Source organism: Kryptolebias marmoratus, linkage group LG5, assembly GCF_001649575.2.
Source record: "Kryptolebias marmoratus isolate JLee-2015 linkage group LG5, ASM164957v2, whole genome shotgun sequence".
In the NCBI taxonomy this organism is placed as follows: Eukaryota; Metazoa; Chordata; class Actinopteri; order Cyprinodontiformes; family Rivulidae; genus Kryptolebias; species Kryptolebias marmoratus.
Window position 1 is genome coordinate 2367771 of NC_051434.1, and position 17877 is coordinate 2385647.

At 41.6% G+C, this 17877-nt stretch overlaps 2 protein-coding genes across 4 annotated transcripts in view; both read right to left on the reverse strand.

Moving 5' to 3' along the window:
* Positions 1 to 417: 417 nt before the first annotated feature.
* On the reverse strand, positions 418 to 8939 carry tcf19l (transcription factor 19 (SC1), like). Of its 3 annotated transcripts, none has more exons than XM_025008415.2 (6): positions 8781 to 8939; positions 6961 to 7836; positions 5565 to 5734; positions 4708 to 5098; positions 3589 to 4096; positions 419 to 3217 (listed from the first exon to the last, which is right to left on the reverse strand). In XM_025008415.2, the coding sequence occupies exons 2-6, from the start codon at positions 7253 to 7255 to the stop codon at positions 2887 to 2889; spliced, it is 1695 nt and encodes a 564-aa protein (XP_024864183.1). In that variant the 5' UTR covers positions 7256 to 7836; positions 8781 to 8939; the 3' UTR covers positions 419 to 2886. The 3 variants fall into 3 exon arrangements, with proteins under 3 accessions (XP_037831638.1, XP_024864183.1, XP_017283101.1); XM_017427612.3 differs by having other exon boundaries at positions 6961 to 7841; XM_037975710.1 differs by lacking the exon at positions 8781 to 8939 and having other exon boundaries at positions 418 to 3217; positions 6961 to 7309.
* A 473-nt stretch (positions 8940 to 9412) lies between these two features.
* LOC108242656 overlaps positions 9413 to 17877 on the reverse strand; it is a 29882-nt gene continuing 21417 nt past the window's right edge. Inside the window, exon 10 of the mRNA XM_017427624.3 lies at positions 9413 to 16716. Coding sequence (XP_017283113.1) covers positions 16285 to 16716 — 432 coding nt within the window. The 3' untranslated portion in view covers positions 9413 to 16284. The remainder of the gene's footprint in view (positions 16717 to 17877) is intronic.

Consider the following 17877-nt stretch of genomic DNA (forward strand, 5'->3'; position numbering starts at 1 on the left):
GGGCCAAAAGGCCCTAACCCCATCAACTCTGTGGAGACCCTAACCCTAGCCCAGGGCCAAAAGGCCCTAACCCCTTCAACCCTGTGGAGACCCTAACCCCTTCAACCCTGAGGAGACCCTAACCCTAGCCCAGGGCCAAACGGCCCTAACCCCATCAACCCTGAGGAGACCCTAACCCTAGCCATGGGCCTAATGGCCCTAAGCCAGTGAGGAAAAGGTATTAATTTTAATTAGCTTAAAACTTCCAGCCAATCCAAAGAGGAGAATCAGTCTGAACACCTGCTGAGGTTTATTTGAATTTATTTACTCTGAATAATATCTCGTTAAAACTTCGTGTCACACAGGGTTTGTGTTTGTGGTTCCTGCGGTCGTCGTCGTCATCGCTGGTTCGACTTCTCAGCAATTAAAAAGTGACACTCTCACCAGCTTCTCGTTTTAACACATCTGCTACTTGGTTTGAGGGCAAAAGCTTATTTGGAAGAACTGTGTGGTTTGCAACACGAAAGCTGGGAAACAGGTGAAGACTATGACCAAAAAATGAGTGAAGATTAGCAAAGACACATTTAAATATCTTTATATGTCAAATCCAAGAAAAAGATGACAAGCAACAATAGCTTCTGAAGAATTAAGCTGCAAATGAACAGAAGAAGCATTCAAATCAAATCAACGTGAAAAACAAGCTTTCATTTACAAATCGGTTTATATTATGAGGTCATTGTGTTAATTGGTATATAACTGATTTATAATTGTTTGCCAGCAGCAGGATAATTTAATTTCAGCTCATTTAAAAACATTTTTATTGCTGTTTAAGTTTTCAGTCAAACTGGGGCCTTCGAGCTGCTAATGGTGGATTTTTTAATCAATCCACTGAACTAAACCAGTTATTTAAAGGGTTTCCAGCCTGAATTATTAGGTGAAGTTTTCAGTGATGAACACAGAGCTTTAGGCTCAATGAAGTCAAAAAATGATTAAATGTAGTTTGAGTGAACTGGGAACCTGGTCTTAATAAGTGTAAAATGTTGAAGTCCACTCTATCACTCACAAATGCAAAAATATATATATATTTTTTCCTTTAAATTATTGCCCAAAAATCTTTTTCCAACTCCTTCCAAAGTAGGAGGTAAATTATCTGAAAAACTCCAACAAGTTGCTGAAAGTTTTTAAATTGTTGCAGGATTTACCTCAGTTCTGGGAATGATTGGCTCGTTGTGTGAACAGAATGCAATAATTAGCATATTTTATTCTCGATGAAACATCGTAAACATATCAAATGTTTAAATGAAGATCCTCTTCATAAATAAAAATGTGGTCATTTTGGAACAGGGCCAACTAAAGGCTGTAAAAGTGAGTGGTCCAAATAACCAGCTGCAGGAGCATTTAGTAACTAATTAGGTTAATTAGCAACAGGTCAGTCAGAGGATTGGGGATAAAAAGAATATTTTAGAGGCTGAATCTGTCAGAAGTTAAGATGGGACGTGGAACATCTTTTAAAGAGATGTGTTGCTCCCCGTTTTATTTATTTTTTCTAACAAATTCTGCAGTTTCTTAGTTTAAACATTTGATACGTTCAAAATAAAATATGGATTTATGAGATCATTGAATCAAATCTTTGCCTTCTGTTTCCGTTAACATTTAACACAACGTCCCTACTTTGTAGGAACTAGGTATTATTTTTTCCTTTAAGTCAGGGATGTCCAGTCCTGGTCCTGGAGGGCCTCCATCCTGCAGGTTTTCCTTGTTTCTCTGCTCCAACACACCTGATTTAAATCAATGGGTGATTAACAGGCTTCTGCAGAACATGAAGAGGTGATTTAATCACTGAATCAGGTGCGTTGGAGCAGAGAAACAAGGAAAACATGCAGGACGGTGGCCCTGAGGACCAGGATTTCCCACCCCTGCTTCAAGTTTTTGCACATTAGTTTTCATTCCAACATTTTCTCCTACATTTTTAAATCTTATTTCAAAAGTTAGAGGTAAATTCTCTGAAAAGCTTTAACAAAGAGTTGATAAAATGTTTACAAAATAGTGCAGGATTTAAAAAAATAAACTGTTGTCCCAAATAGCTCAGCAGAGGAGAAATTTGAAAATAAGATTTAAAAAAAAAAAGAGAGAATCAGAGCAGATTTTGTTAAGATTTGTGTACATATAGGTGTAGCCAGAATAAAAGATTCAGTAGTGTGAAGAGTTTCTTAAAAGGTGGAACCCGACCTGAAAAGAGGATTTTTAAACCATCTGTGGCATCAAGATTCATCCAGATGAAACTTTTTGATCAAGAACTGATATTTCCTGTGAAACGAGTCGTCTCTAACCGGCTGCAGCCGTACATTTTATTAAAAAATAAATCCTCCCAAAATCCTGCAGCTGCTCCTGCAGAAGTGCTTTCAAACGTTTGATTATCATCCTGAGAGCACAACAGGCTGCTGACACATTTCTCTGCCTTTATTTGCCTGGAAGCCTCAGACTCCTGCAACAAACAGGAGTCAGACCGTCGCCGGGGCGGTAAGCAAAGGCGGTTTGAGATTAACCGCTCAGGGCAGCGGGGAACTTTATCCTGTTTGGAAACATTTCATTAATCTTCCTGAACGCAGCTCCGCGGTCAGCAGTGAAAAGACATTTTTAAGATTTCATCAGGTTTCGCAGTCCTGATCTCACCTCTCCAGGCAGTCAAAGCTGTAATGAAATCCAGGCGGAGACATTTCATTACAGTTTGCCTCTGAAGACTGAGATGGACTGAGGTTTAGGAAACAGCCGAGTCCATCAGAGGAAGTTCTTCTGTCCTGCAGCTGCTTCACAGATTAATCAAACTCTGTGCTTTTATTTAATCCGGTTTTTCCTCTTTATGACTAAAAAGAACATTTATGGAGTATAAAAGCCTAAATGAGGCGTTCAGCGACAGCCGCAGTGGAAGTCAGCATTGGGGTCCTTCAGGAGCTTCTTCCGGTCCACATGCAGACAGTCTATGTGGTACCAGGCGTCGCACACGTCGCACTGGATCCACTGCACCGTGTCCTGCTGGGGCAGCCGGCACCGCGGGGCCGCGCACGGCTCCATCCCCCCAACGGCCGCCACCTCGTCCTCGTCCTCATCGTCTGAAGACGACGAGGAGGAGCCGGAGGAGGAGGAGGCTGAGGAGGTGGAGGAGGAAGAGGAGGAGGATGGAGAGGGCAGGGAGGGCCGGGGAGGGGGAGGGTGCTTCCTGGGCCGACCTCGTCGTTTACTTTCAGGAGGAAAGAGGAAAAAACAGAAGGTGAGATTCAGGAAAACCGAACACAAAAAGTTAAAAAGTTAAACATCTCAGAGTGTCACTTTGTCTTCACATTTTAAACAATCACATGATGCCATTTTATCTTGTTAAATGATAAAATGTTTGATCTCAAACTATCAAAAAGAGTAAAAAGAAGCTGCTGATTAAATCCTCAGGGTCCACTGTTTTAGATGGTTCCATCATTTAGGCCTTGTCCACATGGAAACATCTTCTTATTGCCACTTTTACACATATCTTTGTAAACACGGCACCATTTCTAAAAATGTTTGTTGTGTTTTTTTTAATGGATCTATTTTGACTCAGATTCTTTCCAAACATCTTACGCTGTGGGATGATGGAACCGGTTGAACTGGACCCGTCCTCTCTCGTCCGTTCGGACCCTCACTGTGGGCGACGCCAGGCTGTAGTTCTCTCCTCCCACCACCAGGGGGGAGAACACTGGCGTGCTGTTGGCCCTCCGCCTGCCTCTCTGCGCCATCGGAGAAACACCAGCGGGTTTCTGTTGGCGGAAGGTGGTGATGTTGCCGTGCAGCACCGTTTTGACCCGGTGGGTGGTCTCCACTTCCTGTTTGTGAGGAACCATGTTGGTGAAGGAGGCCTGGAGGAGCTGCGGGTTCAGCTGGCTGTTGGTCATGGCGCCGTGGAAGCTGCCGATGGTGCGGATCCCGACAGGGAAGGGCTTGGCCTCCAGCGGCCTGCGGATGTCGCTGTGGAGCTTCGGCTGCAGAGGAGGAGGAGGAGGGGAGCTGAACCCTTCGGACTCGGACCTGTAGAGCCTCCGCCTCTTCTTCGGCCGCGCTCTCTGTCCGTCCTCTACAACTCCAACCAGAGCTGGAAAACAAACAGAAATGTACCTTTAACAGGAGCAGAAATCACAACCAGACTCCAGTTTTCAGTCAGAATCAGTCTGAACTTAAACACATCGACTGCTACACAACTTATCCCAACATTTATTCATCTTTCACACTGTTGGTTTCCTGTACGTCATTGCTGTTCAACTACTTCTGCATAATTTGTTCTTTTTTTTTTTGCTTCTTGGAGCTTTAAGTTTTAACGCTCAATGTACCGCAACTAAAACCAAAGCTGCAACTAAAGAGGCTGCCTGTTAATAATAAAGAGAGCAAACTGATGAACCAGAAGGATCTCTTCTAGTTTTTCATCACTTTTAATTTGCATGTGTTGCTCCTGCAGCATGTTGTCAGTTTGATGAAGGTGTTTTCCTAATTTGTTTGTGCTGTTGTTCATTAGCATGTATGATGTGGATTTACAGTATCTGTGATGACAATGTGCTTATTTGTTTTTTGATTAGCTCAATTAGCTGCAGCACGTTGAGTCTTCAAGGCCACCATTAAAACGTAAACAAAAAGCTTTTTCTTGGATCTTTTCTTGGACCTTTCTTATTTAACAACTAAAACCAAGCTTTGAAGTGAGCTGCTCTTTACCTCCTCGCCCTCTGGGCTCGTCTGAGCTGTCGTCCTCCAGCAGCACCGTGTGCGCAGACTTCCTCCTGCTCCTGGAGGCGGCCTGCAGGGGCTTCGTGGACGGCGCCGAGGCTGCGGAGGACAGCGACGGAGGCGCGGAGGAAGGGAGCAGCGAGGTGAAGTTCACAGGCGAGGAAGAGGAGGTGGTTCCGGGGTCGGAGACGGTCCCCTCGTGGCTGTGGCTCCTCTGAAAGGTCCAGGCGCTGCCCTTCATCTTACTCAGGCTGCCGATGGAGTTGAGGATGACCGTGGCCCGCTTGATGGACATCTTGGAATGGTCCAGGTTGGTGGCTGCTTTACGGTCCAAGTTGGTCCTGATCCGGTTCTTCAGGTCAGAGGAAAAGGTCCCCGCCTGGAAAACACGATAAAGGCACATATTATTCAGCACAGCCACTACCTGCACAGGTGTAGGAAGAACTTGTTGCATTGCAGAGTCAACACTCACACTTTTGATTTCCTGTTTATAGTTTGTCTGATTTTTAGTCTGAAACAACTTCAGCAAAACATTCATATATTAAAGCCTTCAGCTCGTTCAGGACATTACAGATATTACTTTTGGTTTTTGTAACTTTCTACTCTGCTATTTTTAGCTCTTTTTTAATCAATTTTAGCTTTAGCTACTGTTCTGCTAATATTAACTTTTAGCTAAGCAGCATTCACTCTATAGTTTCACAATAAATGCCATTTCTCTACTTAAAGTGATTTCTTTTTCAAAATAAAAGCATTAATGTGGTTTTTATATCTTAATTTCTGTCATTAAAAACAAAGTTAAAGCATGAAAGTAAAGTTGCTGTGAGTCTCGCCTGACTCCTTCTTACCTTTGGAATGGTGATGGCATCAAAGTCCAACGGGCGAACTTTGACCTTCTGGAAGAGGAAGTAGGACTCTGGGCTCCCTGGAGCCGACTGGCCTCCGAAGGTCAGCGTGTCGCCATCTGAGAGCTCCCACAGGACGCCCGGCTGCAGGCGCACGTCGTTGAGCCACGTGCCTGAAAACACCAGAGCAGAGGTGAGGAACGGTTTCTGCGCAAAAATAAAAGGTTTTCAGACTTTTAGGGTTTTAAACTGAGACAGAAGTGGAGGAAAAGTCAATAAGCAGCAGTTTTATGTCACCTGAGGCCACAGAGGCTCTGAGTTTTAATATCCCAGCGTCTGACAAACAAGAACAAAATAATCAAGCAAGGAGAACCCTGAAAATAAAGTCATCAATCTGTTTACAGCTTGAAACACGGCGAGGAAGAGTTTGTGAAATGGAACCAGAATTGAAAAGCTGGAAGGCTACAAGACAATCAAACGGCCACGACAGCACGAAAAACACAGGAGGAATACAGAAACACGAGTCCAACAGCAAAAAATGGGAAACCTGGGAAACAGACTGTGAAATTACCAAAAATTAGGCAATAAGGACGTGGTTCAGATTCAGAGCTCGTCTGTCACGATCCATCGGGTTTAAGGCCAAAATTTCACTCTTAATCTCATCAGTTTTCACCTTTTTTATTTTTACAGAAACCTGAGACTGAAAAATAAAACAAGCAGCACACAGATGTATAAGAGATGTGTCTGTATGCACCTACATTAATATGAACACAAAGGTGTTTATTTAACGGCCACAACATTAAAATATCTTTCTCCCCTGCCATCGAAGGCTGAGGGATGTTTGTTTGTTTGTCTGTATCACTGCACACATTTAAAGGAAATTCTCAGAAAGTAAGAGTTGGCTGAACAATCCAAGCCAAGATGGCTGCCACAGTTAATCAACCTTAGAAAACCCCAAAAGGTCTAAAACTCATTCAGTTGTACAGATGTTGAGCTAAAGTGTGGTCGCAGATGAGTCATTTATCAGACATACTTCAAGCAGTAACAGATCACACTTCCTGAGCCTGATGTAATTTTTCAGGTTTAACCAAGATGGCGGCAGCTCTGGCATGGAAGGCGGCGGGTGATATGCATTCCTTCAAGTAAGCTTCTAAAGTTTTCCTAAACAAAAACTTTAGTTTGGAGTGCTCATGGCAGTGATTTCATCTCCGTCTGTGGTGTGTAAGTGAGTAAAATGTTGTTTTTTTATATTTCCTGGGTGGGTGTGTTTTCCCCTCTTCTCTTTCAGAGTGACTCTAAAGGGTGTGTGTGTGTGTGTGTGTGTGTGTGTGTGTGTGTGAGCATGTCTCATCTTGAAAGTGTCTGAAGGTGTGTTTAGTGGCACCGCCCCCTCTCTCACCATGACTGCTCCTGTCTTTTATGTGGACCTGCCAGCTCTCCTCCTGCTGCTCCTCCTCCTCCTCCTCCTCCTCGTCTTCATCCCCTCCGCTCGCCTTCCTCTCGGTGTACAGCTCGGCGTGGATCCGGGACACCGCCGCAGAGTCCAGCGTGACGTCGCACAGCTCTGCCGCTCGACCCAAACGGAACACCGAGCGGCTCTGGGCCGGCCGGAACGTGTACAGATCCCGCGCCGAGTCGCCCGTGGACGAGCCGAACCGAAGCAGCTGGAAGCACGGCTGCTCCCCGGACAGCATGGCTGAACCCCCCTGATTGTCTGGCCCCCCCTGGACCTCGAGGCCACCGTGGATCTACGACAGGCCCTGCGTTACAGCAGGCTGAGACCCATTGTTCGCCGCAACTCTGAGCTAAAGAAGAGAAACTGAACTGGAAGAGCAGACAGCCAACATAAAGCCAAACTGTTAGACTCTAAAAGTAAGAGCTGTGAGTGTGAAGGTCACAGGCAGGTGGAGCAACAGGTGTTTGCATTAGTATGGGGAGCTGCTGCGCATATATGAATGCATAATAAGGATTTGGAGCACTGTATAAGAGTGGAAATGAGCCCTGACTCAAACAGATTCAATCCCCTGCAGAGTGGAGACGATAAAGCCACGAGTTCAAACACAAAGAGCAGCTGTGATGTGGACAGCAGGTGTGTTTCAGAGCAGCTAATGCAAAAAGGAGCAGTAAAAATTACAGCTGTGGAAAGCCAAACCTGCTGGCAGCTGAGACTTTTAGTTCTGTCATTTAATATTTTCGGGTTTAAAATAAGACGTTAAGGGAGCCAATCTGTGTGAGTTTGAGGGAATAAGACTTCAGCCAGGGGCGGAACAGCCGTCTGATCTGCAAGAAAACAACAAGGATTTAGCTTCATATCTATTATTAAAGGCACTCATTGCAATGCCACAAAGACCCATCAAATAAAAATTCATGAAGTAAAAAACAAAACCCACAAACTGTTTTCTCATATCAGTGAGTGATCTGTAAATAAAGTAGGCAGATGAGGATTGAATATCAATATATCTGGAAAACTAGAGTAAACTCCTACAAACTGCACCATTTAATATTGTTCAGGATAACCTTCTTCATGTTTAATGTGTCATTAACTGCGAACTACAACGTGTTTGTTTACCTCCTGAAACAACCAAAGTAACCGAAAATAGGTCATCAATGACGACGTCCACAGAAGAACCAATAATTTGAATGTATTTGTAAGTATGTAGCTGGAAATGCTTTGTTTACACTGAGTGCAGACCTGCATTTCAGAATTGCATACTAATACATCTAAAAAACTACAGTAAACTGTTTCAAACTGCGCCACTTTTCAGGATAATGTTTTTTTATGTTTGCTTTCATAGTTTGCAATAAGTACATTTAGTTTAATCCTAAATAAACAACTACTTTGTTATCTGACACTTCAGGGGCCATAAAAGCGGATTTCAAGGATTTAAATGAGCTGTACTGTCATAAAAATGAAAGCAGAAGCACAAGTATGTCTAAATAAGTGCAGTAAATTACATTTCAGGTGGCTGTGGTGCGCATTGTGCGTCAGCTGCCAAACCATGGGATCATCAGGACACAAAGAAGTCAAAATAATCCTCAGAAACTAACTTTATCTGAAGTAAATTTAACATCTGTAGCTTTATTTGAGTATTAAACGCTTTAGAGGCCGTTCAGACGGCTCAGAGCTGAAGTAAAACCCTCAGCTCGGAGGAGTTTCCTCCTGCTGCGATTATCAGGTCGTTCTTAGTTCGTGTTGGGCGGAATGAAGTCAGAACTCACAACAATAACAGCTGCTCTCCCACTTCCGGCGGACAAATCCTCGGAAATAAGTCCGTCTGCTGTCCGCACGCAGGATTTCTGACCCCAACTCCGGCCGAGGGGGACTTTTCAGACGGTATTTTATCGCCGTTGTTCGCCTGCTTTCCGAGCAGCTCCCCTTTCTTCCTCCCAGGAGGAAGTCCTTTGAAATTTGGCGCGCCACTGCCGGGGCTTCCGTGCGCTAGAACCTGCGTCACTTCCTGCTGCGCTCTGATTGGCTGAGAGTCAGGGCGGCTTTCGCGGGAGCAGAAGGACCGGTTCGGTGCGAGACTGGATCCGGGTCTTATTTTTAGACTGTTGACATCCGGTTAGAGGCTCGGAACCAACTGGCAGGACTGGTTTAACGTTAAATATGATTAAATTATTTTTTAAACTAATTTATATTTTAACTAGATAAACTTTTAGTTAGAGATGGGTTTTAGATAAGGGGTTGTTTCCCATCTCCAACTAAGAAATAGAACAGAAAGAGTAAAACTTTTTACTTAAAAAGTCAGGTGAAATAAGGTCAGGTTTTAATCATCACTAAAAACAAGCAGTTTGCTGCAGCAGATTTCAAAGAGAACAATGTTTTTAAAGGAATTTAAAAGTAATCAATGTATTTCTACAGGGAAGATATTTGTAAATAAAGTTAAATCTTTCAAAAAGTATAATAGTTACAAACCCCAGCACCTATCTCATGAATGAGATGACTGTTCCGATGAATGAATGTAGTTTCATTGCAAAAACAACCACAGTGTGAATGCTGACTCAAGATTCAACAAGTATTCATTTCATTCTGCACAATGAAAAGAAGAAAACAGCTTGTTTTATGGTTTTCTGATTTATCTGTGAAATGAAACATAAAAGCTTTCCTCCCAGCTGTGAAATGTGATTTTTGTCCCCAGCAGGATGATGAGAAACCAGATATCGGGATGAAATCAGGAGGCCAGCTGTACAGAAAAGTGCTTTTTATTTCATCATTATTTGCTATCAGTCCTGCTGTCCCACAAACAATCTACAAGTCGGCATGCTGCTCTAACTGTTCGGATCAGCAGAGTCAGGGTAGAATATCAGAGCTGGAGCAGTTTCTGGTGCGAAATGTGATGATACAAAAAGTTCTGACGCTGAAATCTTTGTTTAAACAAGGTTGTTAACATTAAGATGACATCAGTTGGTTCAAATACACAAATTATATCAAAATAATTTCACAAATACATTTTCTTTTTGTATAAAAACATTCTCAGGTGCTGGGAGCGTGACGGTGACTACAAAACAAGTTTCAGGCAAAAAGATGTTTTCCGTTCCTCACAGGAGCAGCTCGGAGCAGGAGTGCTGCTTCCTCTGTTCATTATTCTGAAAATATAATTACTTTAACCGATTTCATCAGAATGAGACCTCTGTCTCAAAGACAAGCAGCTCACTTTGACTTCCTCCAATTATCTGTCAAGAATCAAAGCAGCTTTTGGTTTCAACTTGATTGAATTAAAAATAAATGAGTCAGAAAGTGTGGCTGATGTTTTAAATTAAAGTTGATTTCCTGTTATGATCAAACAGCCTCGCTGCAGACACTGACTCACGGTTTGTCGTGATCTTCTTTTGAGTTTCAGAAAATCAGGAGTGAAAGATTATTTTTATTAAAGCTCTCGCTCGTGGATCAGTACTCCTGCTCGGAGAAGCTTTCACAACGGAGGCTCACATGTGGAACAAAACAGAAAACATCAGAGCAAGAAGTGAAATCCTTTCATAAAGCTTCCATCAGCTGCGACTGCCTGAACTTATAGAGCATCATTATTTCAGGACAAGCGTGTCCTTTCACCCCACAAAGCATCAAAGTGGCCTCAGAACGAGAAGCTGCCGTTCTGTTCGGGATTAAATGTCTCATCTTCACTTCAGAAAAGAAGATTTTTGTTTGTGAAAGCAGGAAGCTTTCCATGTTTAGGAATGAAAACAGCTTCTTTAAAAAGTCAAGATGGAAAAACACACCTGAAACCGAGCAGAGATTATAAAAAACCTTTCCTAATGTGTAAATTTGCTCTCATGAGCTGCAACTCAAATACACATTTATAGAATAATAAAGAGAAAATTCTCTTCTGTTTGGTTAAGTTTAAGCAACAGTGGCAGAACTACAGATTTTTTTCATTACGGTGGTAAACCTTTAAACTCATGCATTCAGGTTATTTGTCTATGGATATGAGTTGAATTGATTGTTTGTCAGGAAGACTCAAAATCTGTTGTTTTTCAACAGTTATATTAACACTTTGATGGTTGGGAGTTCTTGAAACCATCTCCTGGTGAAATCTTCAGGTTTGTTGGTGGGTAAAACCAAGAGAGATGGTGTAAATTCTAAATTCTGTGAGATACAACTGAGATTAAAGCTCTGTGGAGATGTCTTTGACTTATAAACATTGTGCAACATGTTCAAAAATATACCAGCCTATAAATAAAGTGGCAACAGGGGTGAGAAGATGGTTTTTCCAGTGACATCTGTTACTCTGTGCCACCCAGCAGAACCACCACTGTTCTGCAATAACTGTGTTTGGTTTAGGTTTAGGTTTCAGACCGAATGTAAAATAATGATGACATAAAGGAGACAAGAACAAATAGCTAAATGGTGTAAAAAATATGCATCTGCATGAAATATTCTAGCTTTACTGTGATCTGGGTTTGTGTTTAACGAGAACCAAAATGTAGATAAAATGAATCTGAGAACTTGTTTCCTCAAGTTTTTAGATATCGACAGAACTGTAAGTGTTTTATTTGTCTTCACATGTTGGATTTCTGCAACTGATTCCAGATTTTCCTCGTTCTGCCGGGCCCTGAGGCTCAAGACTGAAACATTCCCACCTGCAGAAACAACCTGCTGGAGTAAAACTTTATTGGAAGGATTTCACTCTTTGACACTCAAACATGTAAACATGAGAGATTTTTCAGCTGAAGGCAAAACATTTCACTGTGGCTCTATAGTTTAAGGATCGATGCAGCAGTTTATAGTAAAAAATCTTGCATAAGCCTTGTAGTAAGAAACATATACTGTAAGTATTATAACATTATTCACATGCATATAACACATCTTCATATTTACATCAGTGAGAATGGATGACTAACAGTAGGTTTGTGTTTGGATGGGAAACATCAGATTAATCTTTCCGACATGTGGGTGTTTGTGATGTTTCAGTGCCTTTTTAATAATACTGCATCAGGTTTTATTAAAAATCAACAGACCGTCTATTTCTCAACTAAATCAGAGCTTCATTAAGTCAACCTGATATTTACACAAAGAACAGATTCAGTTCTGGGTGCTTTATTGTTACCTTTCAATGTATGATTTTCTCTGCATCAGTTATGAGCATCTTTCTAATAAAACAGCCATAAAATGAATAATTCAATCATATTTGAGTAGGATATGAACATCATTTTACACACAATGCTTCAAGACTTTTATATTCCTGAATACAACGAAAGTTATTAATTTTTTGCAGTTCACTGTATTGTAGTTTATTTATAATAGCTGCTTCTTATTTTTTACCCATTATAATTAAAAACTTGAACCTTGTGCACGTTTGAAAGAAATCGCAGGCTAGATTTTGTGCTTTTTCTTCGTTTGGAATCGAGATGCTTGTGTGGCTGCTTTTGGAAACCGTCTTACAGCGTGAGGTAGCCTTTCTGCTAACAGATATCGATGGTAACAGTAACACTGATGTAGAAACGGGACTGTTGGGACACCAGAGCCTTGTTACAGCCGCTGGATGTCAGGAGATGTAATCGATGCTTCCTGAAAAAGAGCAGCTCTCAGGCTGTCTGTGAGGAGGAGAGAATGTAATTGGAAGAAGTTTCCTCGGCAGCGTGAAATGTCTTGCTCTCTGAGGCGGAAATGAGCTCCCTGTGACCTGAATTAGCTTCGTTCACAGCAAGGAAGGAGAACTAATTAGTCAAAAGCAGTTGTTAGGATGTCAAGAGATTGATCCAATTAAATCAGTGACTTTTTAAAATTATTTTTAATTTTCTCCCACTGTTTTAACTTGTATATCAGTAATTGCTAAATTACCACAGAATTACCCCGATTTTCTCTCACAAAAACAGGATTATCCCAAGTGTCAACACCCACAGTGATTTAGAGCTCCTATAAATAGACAAACCTGCAGCATTAACTACTGGTAATTCAGTGGTTTCCCCTGACATTTAGATGGAAACTAAAAGCAGGCTGATTGATCAGGGAGATGATTAATTAGGACAATTGTTTAAATAATTTGCATCAGCCACGGAGAGGTGATTAAAAAAAGGAGGCACGTCTGTGGAAAGAACAGGGTTGTTGCTGACATCTTTGTGTCAATGTGCTTCCTGCAACAAGGGCGCCTTTTTCAGCACAACACCAGAAGAGGAAAAACTGTGACTGTAAGCAAAACTTTCTTTACTATTACAGCGGCCAACTAGTCACCAACTATTCCCCAACAGTCAGTAATATCCAACAGTTGCTAGCTAGTCACCAACAGGTGTTAACAGTCACCAACAACCACCGACTAACCACTACCTTCTCACCAACAGGTGTTAACAGTCACCAACAGCCCTTAACTAGTCACCAACTTCTCACCAACAGCCCTTAACTAGTCACCAACATTTCACCAACAGCCCTTAACTAGTCACCAACATTTCACCAACAGCCCATAACTAGTCACCAACATTTCACCAACAGCCCATAACTAGTCACCAACTTCTCACCAACAGTTGCCAACAGTCACCAACAACCACCAACTATTCCCCAACAGTCACAAATATCCACCAGTCACTAGCTAGTCACCAACAGGTGTTAACAGTCACCAACAGCCCTTAACTAGTCACCAACTTCTCACCAAGAGTCACCAACAGCCCTTAAGTAGTCACCAAGTTCTCACCAACAGTTTCCAACTAATTATCAACTATTCCCCAACAGTCACTAATATCGCTAGCTAGTCACCAGCAGTTGTCAACAACCACCAACTAGTCACCAACAGTTGTTAACAGTCACCAACAGCCCTTTACTAGTCACCAACTTCTCGTCAAGTAGTCACCAACAGTTGCAGCTCGGGGAGATAAATCCTTTCATTAGTGACATCATCACTAGTGGCCTCTGTAGTCTTTTGAGCACCACAGATACGAGCATCAGGTTGTGTAAAAAGATTAAACCTTTTTAGAGTTGTTGTGTTTTGATCTGATCTCCTTTTCATTGACTATCACACTGGGAAAGGCTACTGTTTATTCATGTCTGCAGTGTTTTCAGAGTCCTGCCAATCATAACCACATCGATTATATCCTGGGGCTTCACTCCATCACAGCAAAGCACCAGAGTTAACACAAGAAGGAAGGTTAAACACAAACATTCTTCGTTTAAATTATTCAGGTTAATATGAACTACACAATGGACATTTGTGTGTGCATGCAGCTAATTTACAGTCATTTACATGTTTTAGGGGGTGTCATGTTATTGTTGTAAATTGTGTCTGTAGTTAATAATTAAACTTAGTTTATTAATAGGTGGGATGTTGAAGGTTTGTTCAGCAACAGTTATAAATAAACAATTAGACAAATTTGTTCTTAAACTTTTATGTTTATATCCAGTTTACTGAAATAATTGAAGTTTATGGGTGATATTTGGTAATTAGTTTATTGCATATTTGTAATTGCACTGTTGCTTATTGTTGAGTATAATTGATTAAATAAGATGAATAACCTGATTATGATGAAAAAACTCATTTGAAGCTCAAAACATGCATGAACACCCAAAGTGACTCATGTTTTTGCAGTCTAATATCTCTGTATTTACCTCTCTCCTTCACACACAAACATCGATGATAACTTATCTTGTTGAAGCTGAAGTCTGCATCTTTATCCCACTCCGATCAAACTGCATCTTTCCAGTCACTTCATTTTGTTCGGCAATGTAATGTGAGCTCTGTGAAATGAATGTTTGCTTTGAGATAAGAACTTTGAATCATGCAAGTCATTTATTTATCTGTTCCCTGAATAGTTCTCCCCCTTTTTCCATCTCTGTCTTCTCTTATCACTCAACGGTGTCCGTAAATCGGTCCGCCTGCAAAAAGTCCGGGAATCCAATTATGTTCTCAAGAGCTGCTCCAAATGATTCTCTGAATGTTATTTTCCTCTGAATGAATGAAAGATAACTCCATGAAAGGACAGATGGAGATACTTTTGTGTTTTTCTGGCATTCATGAGTCATGTAAGTGAGATGAAGTGGTCGTTTTGACAGGTTTCCTCAGACGAAGCCTTGAAATGTGGCAGATTTGACACCTCATATATGAAAAAGGGAAACAAGCAGCAGGAAGGTGATGCTGCTCAGTCTGACTGATCCGGTTTCAGCCGGCAGGTTTCTGAGAAATAACCCCTCAAGTAGCTCTTCCCAACGAATGAATGCTGAAACAAGCGTTTTACTTGAGATGTGGGATGTTATCTGACATGCTTGTACTGTTAATAACGGAGCGCGTGGGGGGGGATTGAAATGCAATCACTGCAGTGTCTGTGCAGAGAAAAGTGCCATCAGAGGAAAAACACAGATCCGCCCTGAAGGAGAGACGCTTTTGGCTGTTTTTGTTTGTGGCTGTCAAACCCTCAAACCTTTATCATTTTCTTTTCTTTTTTTTTTTTTCTTTAGTTTAGATTTTTATTTAAAGGTACTCATTGCAAAAAATAAAAATAAAATAATAAAAATCATTAAGTAAGAAACAAATATGACTGATTGATGTTTAATGTGTGCATAATATAAAAGTCTGTAAACAAAATTTGTGACCAGATGCCAACATTTACGTACGTTTGTTTACCTAAAGAAGGTGACTGAAAATAGGTCAAATGTTAAACCTGTCGGCCATATTTGTTTATCTACACAGACTATGGCCAGCCTAATGTAGGTCAGTCACGTGACTCCAGCTTCCACATGGTTTTCATCAGATTCAGCCATGAGCTTTGTTTACATTGAACGCGGGTACACATTTCAGAACTGCATGTCAACATATCTGGAAAATTACTGGAATAAACATACAGTTTATGAAAATCCTTTTTATGTTCAATGAGTACCTTGAAATTCCAACCATTTGATATGGTTTAAGTGTGTTGTTTGTTTCCTAATATTTACTTGTTTACGTTTGCATGCAGACTACTCTAATGTCTGTACTGTCCTCTGGATCTTGTAATCTTTTTAAATGAAATGCATGCACTGATATGCACAGGATTACTTTGTTGTTTTGATAGACAGAGAGGTTGTATTTTTGCTTTTTTTCTGTGCAAAGTGAATTTAACACTATATTGTGCAGATTTATGGCCTTTTCTTCGTGGCCACATCTTCACCAACCTCTGTATTTTGTCTGTGATGTTTCAGATGCAGGGATTGAGGACTTCTCTGTGTTTTGGTGTTAAAGAGATTCCTGCCACATGGATGTTTAAAGGAGATGTGTGCTGAAAACATACATCCTGGTGTTTCCTGTCAGCAGCTCAGAGATGATTAATCTTTCTGACCACCTTCTCCACCCTCCGACCCACCATCTGCCTTGGCTGAATCGGACTCTGCGGTGCCCCTGGAGCCGGTCGCCGGCGATGCAGCACCGTGCAGGCTGCCATCAGGAGTGGCAGATGCAGCCGAGCGGGGATGGGAGGCAGGGCTGGCACTCATGACAGAGTCAGGGGTCCGGACGGCGCTGAGGTCGCCATCGGGGACCGCAGTGGCTTCCAGGCTGTCGGAGTGTGCTCCTTCTGTCACGGCTGGTGGGGAGGCGGCGTTCAGGAGGGGCTTGTTGGAGGCGTAGGTCATCACAGCCTCAGTGTCGCTGTCCTGTGGGAAACCAGAGTGGCTGAACTCGACTCCGGAGTCGCTCATTTCCAGGATGTTTTCAGAGGGGAGAGTCTGGTAGCAGCCTGGTTTGGACACCTCAAGACCCTGCAGGAAAAAGAGGAGAGACAGGGAGGAGGTGAAAATAAGGAGAAAAACATGTGGGAATAAGAAAGCAGGCGAAAAACAGAGTGGAGGAGAAAAGGACGAAAAGGAAGCAAAAAAGGTCATAAAAAATCCCAAAGTGAATTATTTATGTATACATCCCTGGGATTATATTTATAGATGTTCTCCTCTGCAGCCAACACTTATTTTCCTTTTCACACCGACACAACAGAAACATGAAGCACAAGGATATAAATATAAATCTCTCAAATGAAAAGGCTCAAGAGTGTCAAGATATTTCTCAGTATTATTCCAAGAACAATCAAACATCCCACCAACATTTCACTGAAATTTATTCTTATGTACTTTCACAAAGATGAACAAAAACAATTCAGTTTTATGAGGTTGTTATAATCAATTATCAGTTTGACTCAGCATACTGGGTCAAGTTTTTATCCTAAACTTGGTTTAAATGATTGTTTTGTTGAATTAGAGCTACTGAAATGTTAAGTTAAAAATAATAACCCAAAATTAGACTCTAATCAGCCGACTCACAAAGCTCCCTGATCCTCTGACCACTTCTGCTTCTGTTGCTCTTTTTTCAGTTTGACAAAAGGTCCATCTTCGAAAGTTTAATCCACTTCACTGCTGAGAGCAGCGTCTGAGGTTGATTGCTTTTTAATTACTCTCAGCTCTTTGGTGGCATTAAACTGCAGGTAGTTTCTGCTGAGTCATCTCAGGGATGATTAATGGCTGCTCTGTCTTCAGACTGGCTTTTAATTGATATATTTCTAGAAGAAGCTGCTCTGGAAACTCGCAGGAGTTTTGTCATCACATTTTGAACATAACTCTTTATCAGCTTGTTCTCATAATTAAGATCAGAACTTTCTGCTTCATATCCTGTGTACACCTCACAACTTAACGTGAACTAAGTCTTGACCTGTTTTAATCAGTACTTCAACTGTTTGTTGGATAATTTGCTCATATTTTGCTCTAATATGAGTTTTGTTGCCTCTTAATAGACCTGTTTTATTTCATTTGACATGAGATCAAAAAAGAGAGGAAGAAACACGAATACCAACAAAACAGTAATGAATCCATCATCCACCCATCCATCCACCCATCCATCCATCCATCCATCCATCCATCCATCCATCCACCCAT